The sequence below is a fragment of the Thunnus maccoyii genome, chromosome 1, assembly GCF_910596095.1.
Source record: "Thunnus maccoyii chromosome 1, fThuMac1.1, whole genome shotgun sequence".
Lineage (NCBI taxonomy): Eukaryota > Metazoa > Chordata > Actinopteri > Scombriformes > Scombridae > Thunnus > Thunnus maccoyii.
This window is the reverse complement of record NC_056533.1, coordinates 28,364,415-28,376,808: the sequence shown is the minus strand read 5'-3', so window position 1 is coordinate 28,376,808 and position 12,394 is coordinate 28,364,415. Positions and strand designations below refer to the sequence as shown.

Sequence of the window (12,394 nt, the reverse complement as noted above, 5' to 3'; positions counted from 1 at the left end):
GAAGTTCATATAGCCCTTTAACTATCTTGTTTGTGCTTTTTCCCCTTATGTGTGGTGTATTTGGAAGATGTCCTCAACAACTGCTATAACAGAGATTGTTCTGAATAGGCAGAGGCTAGAGATCCCAATCACGTTAGAAAACCAATTGTCTGTGCAGTTGCAGCACACAACTGTCTGCGCAGCCTGGAGAGAGACAGAGATTTTCTTTCACATGTTTTTGGGTTCACAAGTGTTCTTTGGAAGCATTTGGTTCCTGTGTAAAGTGTGACTGAAGCTAATTTTAAGTCCAGTGTTGTTTTTAATATTTAAAGGAGTTTTGGGCTAATTCTGTGTAAGAGATATGCAAATTTGAAGTCAGGATTTGATATATTGTTGATTGCATGTAAGATGATTTAGTAATAGTACATCTTTCGGGTTAAGTGCTTTGGTATTTCACAGTAGTGAAATGCTGTATACCTGGTAAAGATCATTATGTTTCAGTAATTTTGTTATCAGTGGGACTATAAATGTTGCGTACAGTAATTTACCTAGTTTATACATTATAGACGATGCAGTGTAAGTGGTTTGTTTCTATGTGCATTTCCATTTAGAACCACACTCACACACACACACACACACACACACACACACACACACACACACACACTCAGGCAGACCCAAGTCCCAAGTGTACCAAGTGCAAGATAATTTTGTTTGGAGTAAAGATTCATCTGTAGAGTTGAAGGCAGGTCCATATGATTTCTTACCAATGCTCCACAACGATCAATGACTGAGTAACCGGCTATCACAGACAAACATTCAAAGCCTACATAATAGGAATAAATGAAGATTTTTTCACTTGAAGCGAACTGAATTGTTATTACAGACTGCCAACTTGTCAACAGTGTACCCTGCCTCTCGTACAATGTGTGTTGAAATAGACTGCAGCCCCCAGAAACTCTGAACATGATGAGTGGTTTAGAAAATCAAATCGAATGTATGATCTGCTATCACCAAAATTCATTTTGGAACAAGATTGAAGAGTCTACAGGCGGGGTAGCCAATCTCAGCTGACATTAGGCAAGAGGCAGGGTGCACCCTGGACAGGTTGCCAGTCAATCACAGGGCTAAAATATAGTATAGAGACAGACAACCATTTGCATTCACACCTATGGGCAATTTAGAGTCACCAATTAACCTACGCTGCATGTTTCTTGTCTGTGGGATGAAGCCGGAAGCACTCAGAGAGAAACCATACAGGCATGGGGAGAACTTGCAAATTCCACACAGAAAGGCACCGGCTTGCCGGTAGGTTTGAACCCAGAACCCTCTTGCTGCAAGGCAACAGCACTAACCACTGCACCACCATATCACTCCAACAATGCTAATGTGCTGATGTTTAACAAGTATAATGTTTACCATGTGCAACAATTTAATTTAGCATATTAGCATACTAACATTTGCCAATTAGCACTAAAAAAATACAGCTGAGGCGGATAGTTTTGCAGGTATTTGGACAAATTGTAATTTTGACCTCATGGTGGTGCCAGATGAAAAGTCAGGAAATCACCAAAGTCATTATAATTTATCCTCTGGAGACCATGTATGTCTGTACAATCCATCCAGCAGTTGTTTAGATATTTCAGTCTGGGCCAAAGTGGTGGATGGACTGACGGGAATCGCCATCTACAGAGCCACACTGCTAGCATGGCTATAAATACAGTTAAACCTCTAAATATAATCACTTAGATTCCCTAAAAGTTTTGAATTGCGGCATGTTTAATGGTTTTAATCATCTATTACAGCCTTTCCCATTGGCCAGTGCAAAGTGAACTTTTAAATTGCATGCTGAGAATCTGTGCTCAGCTCAGAGCCAGGCTGTACCACTGTGACCCAGGTAGTCCCAAAGTGGTTCAGATGCATTAACCAGTGTGTGAGTCATGTTATGCTCCTCTGAGGGCTATGAGACGTGGTTCTTTCACAGACTGACTGGTTGCATTAACCTGATCTCCTGGTGGCTCCACATCCACACCCAGGGGGTTCCTGTCGAAAGTGATGGACCCATGGCTGCCTCAGGATAATGGAACTTCACAGGTACCAGAGATGAAAAAGGCCATCAGTAGGCACTCAAGAAGGTGATGCACTGAAATGTTTTTTTTCAACAAGATATCACAAATACAAACACAGAAACAATGATTACCGGTAATCCAGCCGGATGTAATATGCCACAGAGAAAGAACATCTCTTAATCCCTGTTTATCTCTGTGGTTTGTCAAGAGGTGCCAGGCAATTTTGCGTGGTTTAATTGTATGAGATAGAAAATGAAAGGTGCCGTGGGGTCCAGAGTCATTATGTGGAGGCAAGATAAGACTGGCAAGTGCACAAGAGATGAGATTGGTTACAGTGTAAAGCAGAGGAGAAGGAGGGGATGAGGGGCAGGAAAAGAAACCTGGAGGAGAGAGGAGAATGTGGTCTGAGTAAAACACAAACTGTATATTTTCACATACATACACACATATATACACATGTGCATGGGTGGAAAAATCAAAAATGTGTGCAAACAGACACTCATGATTATTTTTCACCCTTTAAAAAGGCTTCTGGTTTTGTGAAAATACAATAAAGGAAATTAATCATTTACACCAGGAAAAGGTGGAAGCACAAAATGTCACATAAATATCAAGCAAAAGATGTTGTGAGGCACTTACGTTCAGTCACTATAACTGCCTAATTTTACAGCGGAAATACACAGCTCATTTGTCTTTAGTTGCAGTTTCCTGCCTGTTATGTGTGGTATATGTGGTATGTTGCAAAATGCCATATCGAAGTTCATGTGAACTTGCACCGAGTTAAATGAAATGCTGCAGAATTTACATGAATTTAACCGTGTGTGTTGAGGCAGCAGGTGTTACCAGAGTCACAGGAAACCTTCCAAGTGACTAAATAAAAAGGTGGGTGATTGGATAACAACCCCCAACCTTGACTGTATCTTCATTTAAGGCACAGTGTTTCATCTTTGCTCCACAGTCACCAATGACTGATGACACCTTAAGGAAGAAAGCTTGAGGCCATAAATGTCAGCTTGACATGAGGCCAGAGAGAATGAAACTTATTGAAAGTTACACGTACTGCATTCATGTGTCATAAATGATCATTTACTTCTACAATCTGCAAACAGGAACATCATTTTAATTCCTGTAACAGATGACTGAGCATTTTGTTTTCTGAAAGAAACGGGCAGAGAACCATGATAACAGATCAGCAATGCTAACTCTGTCATATCTTACAGTTTAAAACATGAAAAACATTATAGTATCTGTAGTAAAAAATGGAAAATATGTGGATAAGTGGTTCATATGTTGTTCTTAATTTGCAAAAAATCATAGTAAATTTGGTTCATAACAATTGTTTCACAGACTACTTTTTACAATGTGTAGTTCTGTGCGTCAAACGATATATTATGGTTGTTTCTTAAAAATGCTTTAATGAGTGAGCATCTATGAACAATTTCGGCAACACTCTGTTTTACAGATCGCTTACTCTCCTGCTAATTTCCAGGGCATTTTTCCAGCAGTTTCCTAAAAGTGTGTGTACTGTGTAACTGCTCGTGAGGGTCATGTAAACTGGTAGTGCAGGAGAAATGCGCTCATCACAGATCTTTTAAGAAACAATCTAATATGCTAAAATCTAGTTTGACACACAGAAATACACAATGAAAAGTATGACAGTATATATTGTAAAGTATATACAATGAGTATTTTCTGTCAGTTATAGAATTGTCAAGAGTCTGATTTATTAAGACTTTTTGCACATTAACAACTACATATGAATCCAAATATGAATGGACACTTACCAACTAAACCACCTAACATCCTTTCTTATAATTTTTTTCTTTCAAATTTCAAATTAACCTTAGTCAGAAAGAGCACTGACTGATATTTTCATGGCTCCAGACCTCTGATTCACTCCACACTTTTAAGATTTTTTATTCAGGGTCGAGGTATAAAGGACATGTTTTTCGTTTTCTAACACTAAGTCTTTTTAAACACAAGAAGCTCTCCTGTTTATTCATTCATTCATTTATTTGAAAGTTGAGTAAGGGTTAGGAGGGGTGCATTTAATATCAGTTAGCTGGTTCCATCTGTGTGCAGCAGGATGTAGTAATCACATCCACTGTGTGGTGCTATAGTGCAACACAGCAATACAGTACGATAGATAGATAAATAGATTCAAGATAGAGCCAAAGACAAACCTTGAGGTTCACAATGTTATGCAAGTGGGTCCATCTGCAGACTCACAATAGCCTACACTCACGTTAACTCATCCTCTTTCCTTCTCTATCTCTTTTTATTTCGTTGTTTGTTGGCTTGAGTGTGTGTGTGTGTGTGTGTGTGTGTGTGTGTTTGTGCCTCTCGGTGGTAAACCCTCGTCAAACCAGTCTGACAGGGTAAAACACTTCTCATGTTCAAACAGCACACATCAGTTTTTCACTTCTCCACCCACCCACTGTGAAGTGTTTGTCATTCCTTTAATGCCCTCCTTTTTTATCTCTCTCACACAACATAAATCTACTCGTTAAAATACAAAGAATAAAGAATTCATTCTATAGACTAAGTCTCTAGTGATAGGACTATTAGTTCACACTAAAAGCTGCAGTGCTCATGATGAAAAATGTGCGATTGTGACAGCTTTGGTTATATCTTTGGTCAACTCCTGTGTCAAAACAATCCTGAAAAAAAAACTTTGTCTCACTCAGGGACGGAATATTTCTGCAGAGCCAGATAACCTACAGGTGTACTGGATGAGAGGACAAGCAGAAACACGTCAAGTGGGCGGAACAAGAATGTTACGTGAACAGCAGGTGGTGATTGGAGGAGAGCGCTGTCAATCATCTTGAAGAAGCCGGGCGCACCCAGCGGGCGCATCACTCAGGGAACACTGTCGGGTTTCGATGTAAATTAGTACCGGACTTCTGCGGTCCCCTGTTTCATTTTAGGAGGAAGAACACGGAGAAGAATCAGTTAAAATCGGTTAGATCGACAAAGTAGAAGATTTGGCGATGGAAGGGAGGATTTCTACTTGGACCCTGCTGTGTCTCCGTGAGTAATCCTGTAATAAATAACATTTACTTCTTTCCTTTGCTCCTTACCGAGCTGTACCTGTGCCACACCTGTTTGCGCACCTTTAGGTATTCTAAAACTGAACAGGCCCGTAGCCTGGTTATGACGGTGACCTGTCTTATTTGTTTGTTCTTGAGTTGCAGTTTTTCTTTTAATAATATAAGCAAACAAACTAAAAATATGGAAGCTCTCGAAATCCACATAATCAATATTTAAAATGCTTTTAACTCAACTTGTAGGGTATTGTTTTCTTTCCCATATTCTGGACCTAACACAGGCAACGAAGGCCTGGTTGTGGTTTCTAAATAGAACTTGAGAATCGTTTTAAAATTAGGGGTGATAATGAGTTAAACACTAACATAATCATGTTAGTGTTTTTATTTTCGTAATCGATTAATCTACCAATTATTTCCTGTGAATTGAGAAAACCTGTGGCCTATAAAATGCCAGAAAATAGTGAAAAACACCCTTCACATGTTTCTAGTGAATTAAAATGTCTTGTTTTTTCCGACAAAATCCAAAGTCTATTATTGAAGACTAAATTGTTGCAAATTTCTTTTCTGTCCATGATTAATTAATTAATTGGTCACTTGTTTCAGCTTTAAACCCATGTGTGTTCTCTGTGCTTTGTGTGTATGTGGGTAAGAGGGTGGGGTAATGAGTTATTTGTGCAGATCTCAAGTTCTGAGTCACTGCAACATTTTACACATTTCACACACATAAAGGCTTTAATGCAGATTAATGTTATAAATTCACCTGCCTAAATTTGCTGCTTTTGTAAATTGAAAAGTATTATGTCCAACAGTAATAATCCATATTGATTCACTCTGTTTTGAAACCTATGACAGTGGTGTCAGGGGTTGGTGCCCTCACTGTGGACATCCCAAAGACGGAGTATGAGTATGCCAGAGGTGACAACATCACACTGCCCTGCACGTTTCAATCCAAACTTGCCAAGCCCAAGCTGGTCATCGTCTCATGGTCTGTTCAGGACAAGCAAGATAGTGCTGTTCCAGAGGTCAGATCTGTCTATCAACATAATCCTAATTCATCAGTATTCTGAATAATAACAACAAGAAACTTTGTTTTCTTCCTCTTTTTAATGTTCCTCTGATGTAACCTCTAACAGACCCTGATCCTCAGCTACTACTCAACTGGGATTACCGACATCAAACAGCGATATGAAGGCCGAGTGTCCGCTGACGTGGACATTGCTACTGGAAAGGGCAACCTGAAACTCTCCTCCATCACACTAGCAGACAACAAGAAGTTTGAGTGTCGTGTCCAGATCCCAGGTGACGATGAGGGCAAGCCAGCCGACACTACACGTTTGGTGGTTCTAGGTAATGTTTCATTTGTTTTCAAAGAAATATTCTGCTACTTAGTGTTTAAAAGTGGGTGATAAGAGTGGTACATTGGTGCATAAGGTGTCCTACTCTAAGTATTTGAGATGTTAAAACTCAGCCGGTATAATGTTTAGAATTTACTGTACCAGTTCTCTATTTTGTGGGCTATTGTGCCTGGTTATGCTGACTGCAATGTGTGCAGTCAGCATAACTACTGCCACATGCATGACATGTGGCAGTACCTCAAATCACTAAAAAAGACACTTCCTGTTTTAACAGTTTTGCCAACTTTCCTATTTTACTCAGTTCAATTGGCATCTTTATGTTACAGCACTTATTCATGTAACACATGTAACAACTTATTAACATCTTGACTAGAATATATGCTGTGTAAGTTCATTCTTTTTCTCCTCCTTTATTATCTACTTTAGCCCTAAACATATTTTATTACTCATGTTTGTTTTTGAATAAGTTGTCGTCTTGCAAAAAAACTTTTGTCTGCAAGTTTTCAAAACAAAACAAATGACTGGATGACATTAGATACATTTTGTCATCATTTTTAAGGCAATTTATTTCTAATATTTGTTTGTAGTGGCTCCATCTACCCCCATCTGTAAGATCCAGGGTAACACAGAATACGGCCAGAACATCAACCTGACCTGTGTGTCTGAGGAAGGCTCCCCACCACCCACTTATAAGTGGGAAAGTCGTGATGTCAGGATGATGCCTCATCTTAAGGACCCCAGAACCACCGAGAGTAAGTATCAGTGACACCGTTTCTCACAGGACTGTCAATCCTGGAGATGTGCAGGTCAACTCTCAGTGTATAAAGATGCGCTTACCTTTGCAAAGTAACGTTCATGACCATGATCAGAGTGATAATCAGGTCACACTCTGCTGAACTTTGTGCACAAGTTGGGTGCTTAATCGCTGTCATGCAACCACAGTTCACTAGCACATTTATTTTTTTCAAAGAGACCACAAATACTTCTTCTGTGTGTAGCGCTCACAAATAGCAACACTTTGCACTCTGATGATGTTTTGAAGGCTAACACAGTTTACAGCTGAGTTTCTAAACCAACAAAGAATTGATTGAAAATATATTTTTTTTTTAAATCACAGTGTGTATCTTTAATGTTGAACCTGATGATAGAGTAGATTTTTGAGGCTGATACTTATGTCGATATTTGAGTATTTCAAGCAATAACATAGGCTACATTTATTTTTTACATAAACACTTCAGATGAACAAACATTCTTGATTAGGATCTTTTAAATTTCGTCAATAAAGAATTTTGACCAATTTATGAACCGAGCAATACTGTACATTTGAAAAAGTGCTGTTTGGGGGACAAACTGTTTCTACTGTGTTTTTTTGTTACTTATTGGCTGACATATACGCTATTACATATGAAGTTTTTTTTACATTTTGTCTCCAAAATCTACAATAAAACTGTCAGGAACTATGATTAACTTAACAGATTGAACAGATTCATGGCAGCAGTGATGTATATGTGTGGTTATGTGACTTTCTCTTTCAGAGGGAGGCATCCTGTCTCTATACAATATCAGCAAAGATACATCAGGATACTACACCTGCACTTCAAGAAACAAGATCCGCTCTGCTACCTGCAACATTACCCTCTCAGTTATGCCACGTGAGAGAATCTTTCCTATGGTGGCTTTTCATTAACAGTTTAGGAGCTTTCTCAGTAAACCCATATATACAACCATGCATTATAACATGCATCCTTCTCTTCTTCCTCTCCTTACTCTTCTTCCTTCAATCCTGCAGCTTCCATGAACGTTGGCGCCACTGCAGGAATCATTGGTGCCGTTGTTGCTGGTTTGATCATACTTATAATCATCATCTATTGCTGCTGCTGCCGGAAGAAGAACAAAGAGGAGGAATACGCCATGGGGTAACATTTTCCTCCCTTAAAGACTCATGCAAACATAATCACAAACACATTGAATGAATGTTGTCCAAAAACTATTAAAAACACTAAGGTTACAAGCTAGCAAAGCTCTGTAAAGCATTCCTGTGCCTGCATAGTGGCATCTGCCTTACATAGAATTACTCTTTGGAGACTGAAAACATGATCACTGTCATTAGTCTTCGGAGCCGTTTCTAAGTAAGTTCCTACGGAGTGCAGATGGTAAAAGTATCACAACTCAGTCCATCAGATAGTAAAAACTAGCTCGTAAAAAAAAACCCTCAGCTTTAGACAAACATCACCTGATAACATTTCTAGCCAAATTTGTGAAAATTGCGTCAAAATATTTGGAGATCCAACCACAACAACACAGTCGAGGTGATTTCAAGGCAACAGTGATGGAAATCCATATGGGAATGTTGCCAAAGAAACACATGAAAACAAAAAAAAAACCCTCACATCCAAACAATTGACTGTTGTGTGTTTGCTTTTCAGAGTTCGTGAAGAAGAGTTCCGTGACAAAGAGCCAGCTGGAAATGGTGAGAGTCGCTATGCGGATGGACAAGAGAACAAACAGAGTGATCATGACGAAGCCCCTGTTGATCGCCGTGACCGCTACGAGGAACGGAGTGAGCGTGACTACGACGATCGGCGCAGTGACTATGACGATCGCCGCAAAGACTACGATGATCGCCGCAGCGACTATGACGATCGGCGCAGCGACTACGATGATCGCCGCAGTGATTATGACGATCGTCGCAGCGATTACAATGATCGCCGCAGCGAGTACTCCGACCGCCGTGACCGCCATGAGCGCTATGATGACGACCGCCGCTATGACGACGACCGCCGCAGAGACCGTCGCTATGATGATGACGACCGCTATGATGAGCCCTATGATGACAAACCACCTGTGCCAGCCAATAAGCCAGCGAGGAGGGACTACGATGACTAAGTCCTCCAACCTGCAACAACCACCGTCTTCCATCTTGTTTTTTGTCTCCATGGACTTTACTCACACTCTATTAGGCGTGCTCAAGGTGTGACGTAATTGGCTCAATCAACTCAGTCAACCTTTTTGTCTCCATGGTGAGTATAGTGGTGTGTGGTGACATAATTGGCTCAGATACCAAAGCAAGAAAAATCCTCCAATTTTTGTTTGAGCGGTGGAATAGTTTTAAGGGTCCAGTTGTTTGTGAAAGGATCAGTTGAGGAAGAGCAGGGAGCCCAAAAGTGGCGCCCGCAAAGCTCATCTGATCCACTCTAGACAGGAAGTGGGTGGATGGGGTTAACAGTTACAGTCCCTCCAGTTCAAGTATAAACATGGCTCAGGGCAAGCTCTGTACCTTTGTTGTGAACCAAAACTCACATAATAAATATTAGGAACTGGCCAAACAAATCCCCCAGAAACAAGTTAACCAACTTACTTCCTTGATGGTCGTTGTAATTGTTGTTTCTTTCCAGTCTTTTGATAACAACCCAGGCTTAATTTTTACACTGTAGCAATAGTTATAGTACAGTTATAGTATTCTGAGTCATAAAATGTCCCTCTTTTTTTCAATTTTCTTATCTTGTGAAACTGAATGTAATGCTATAACTTAAATGAAAATGTTACATGCTTTTCTGTGATGTACATGATCCTTTTTTAGTGATATGTCCTTCAGGATGTTACGTTTTGTGAATAAGGGCCATGTTTGACTTTGAAGTGCGTGTGAATATAATTTTACTGCAGCTCAGTCAGGTTTGGTCACATTCTAAAGAGGAGACACGAACCCGATGAGACAAAGCCAGCGAATCATATACTGCCTGTGTGGAAGAGATCTGTGTAATCCAGAAAGTACCTGGTATTTTTTAAACTTGATATGTCTGATATGTTGGTATTGTTACATCACAATACAAGGCCTCATGTCTGCTTTTCTTTGTCTTGATTTAAGATAAGATGGCTTCCTTTGTTGGGTGATAGCTTTTGTTTTTGGAAGCTACCTCCAAACTAAAGAAGTTGGTTACAGTTTTGTGTCATTCTGTATGCTTTACAGAATTAATTTGGTATAATAAGTGTGTATATTCTTTGCTGTCCTCTCTATTTAGTGCTTTCAATTTCAGGTTTTTCATCACTATATTATAGAAACTAGAACTTTCTCTTTGTTGGGATTACTTATATCATCACAGATTTCTTTTTTTTTTTGTAGTGAAAAACAATATTTTGTTCAGATGCCTAAACTTTTATAAAAATATAACTTGCCATGTCACCTTTCAAGTTGTTTTTAATTGTGTTTTTTTTGTGTGTATTTTTTGGAGAGATTTCTGTTGAAATGCAATGAAACGTCGCACTGTATATATGCTATTATTTTATCTCAGAAATGATGGCGTTATCAGTTTTTCATTTTTAAAATTGTCTGTTATTGTGAAACATTATGAGTTGAATTCCATTTGAAATATGCTGTAAAAAAATAAGGCTGATGAAATAAAATGAATAAAACAGTTTCTCTGAATCCAGAACACTAGAGGGCAACATTACACCTCTCAAACAACTCAGTTCTCACATGATCACTTGATAATGGTGACAACATGTAGAAGAGGGTAAAATAATAATGATAATAATAATTATTACTATAAGGTACCACTTTCTAGTAAGGCACCCTTTGCAAAGAGATTATTAGCTGTAAGGCTTTAATGCTAATAAACCTGCAGTTATAAATGTTAGGAGTCATTAGTAGTTGTTGGTTTCTCTGCATGAGGTTTTAATAGTTTAAACAATCAGCAAAATTTACCTGCAATTATACATGTTAATAAATCATTAATAAAGGGCTCCTACAGTAGTCCATCAAGTCATAAATGTTAATAAGCTGTTTAGAGTTGCAAAGATGAATCGATTAGTTGATCAACAGAAAATCGAAAACTATTTTGATCATCTAATAATAATTTTTCAATAAAAGATGCCCAACATTTTCTGGTTCCAGCTTCTCAAATGTGATGATTTTCTGTTTTTCTTGGTTGTATTTGAACTGAACTGAATATCTGAAAGTTTTGGACTGTTACTCAGACAAAACAAGCAAATTGAAGACATCATAGTGGCGAAAAGCTTTTCTGAATAATGGATTACAAGTCATCTATAAAGCACATTAATAAAGCTATAAATGAACTTATAAATCCTTAAACGGCCTATTAGCTTCTTAAAAGTAATAGGCTATATTGATAATTAATATTAATTGCTCTTTGGGGGATTCACATGACTGCATAGTCCAAAACCAGTAGTGGAAAGTAACTAAGTACATTTACTCAAGTACTGTACTTAAGTACAAATTTTAGGTGCTTGTACTTTACTTGAGTATTTCCATTTTATACTACTTTATAATTCCACTTCACTTCATTTCAAAGGGAAATATTGTACTTTTTACTCCACTACATTTTTTGCAAGCTTTAGTTACTTTTCAGATAAAGATTTTACATAAAATAATATATTTTAATACTGTTGTTTAAATTGTCCGCTTTTTTCTTTTTTCTTATGGATTTTGTGTGAAAGGTGCTATATAAATAAAAAAGTATAAATGACTTTAAAAAAAACAACCTATGATACACTTATTAAAATGATGCAGTACTATTACTAGTAAACTACCCAAAGTATTTAAAACTGGCTCCACATTGATGAACTACAGCATTAGAAATCTCTTACATGTATTTGTTAGTGATAAAGACAAACAGTGATATATACTGTAATAATATAACACCTACAAGAAGCCAGTCTGCATAGTGAGCACTTTTACTTTTGATACTCTGAGTACATTTTGCTGATAATACTTCATTATACTACTACATTTTGAATTCAGAACTTTTACTTGTAGTGGAGTATTTTTAGACTACAGTATTTCTACTTTTACTTAAGTAAAGGATCTGAATAATTCTTCCACTACTGTCCAAAACTGATTGTAATTTATTATTTAACAGTTTGAAAGTTTTTTCACCATGTCGAGACTTCACCTCCCGCTTCCCTCCATCACCGCCACCATCCATTG

The 12,394-nt window shown here is 38.2% G+C and overlaps 1 protein-coding gene across 1 annotated transcript; it reads left to right on the top strand.

Moving 5' to 3' along the window:
- The first annotated feature begins 4,818 nt into the window (after positions 1 to 4,818).
- On the top strand, positions 4,819 to 10,967 carry LOC121896945 (cell surface A33 antigen-like). Its single transcript, XM_042411074.1, has 7 exons — positions 4,819 to 5,078; positions 5,948 to 6,117; positions 6,229 to 6,442; positions 7,038 to 7,202; positions 7,986 to 8,102; positions 8,240 to 8,366; positions 8,877 to 10,967. Exons 1-7 carry the CDS (start codon positions 5,039 to 5,041, stop codon positions 9,334 to 9,336), a joined length of 1,293 nt encoding a protein of 430 aa, XP_042267008.1. The 5' UTR covers positions 4,819 to 5,038; the 3' UTR covers positions 9,337 to 10,967.
- The last annotated feature ends 1,427 nt before the right edge of the window (positions 10,968 to 12,394 follow it).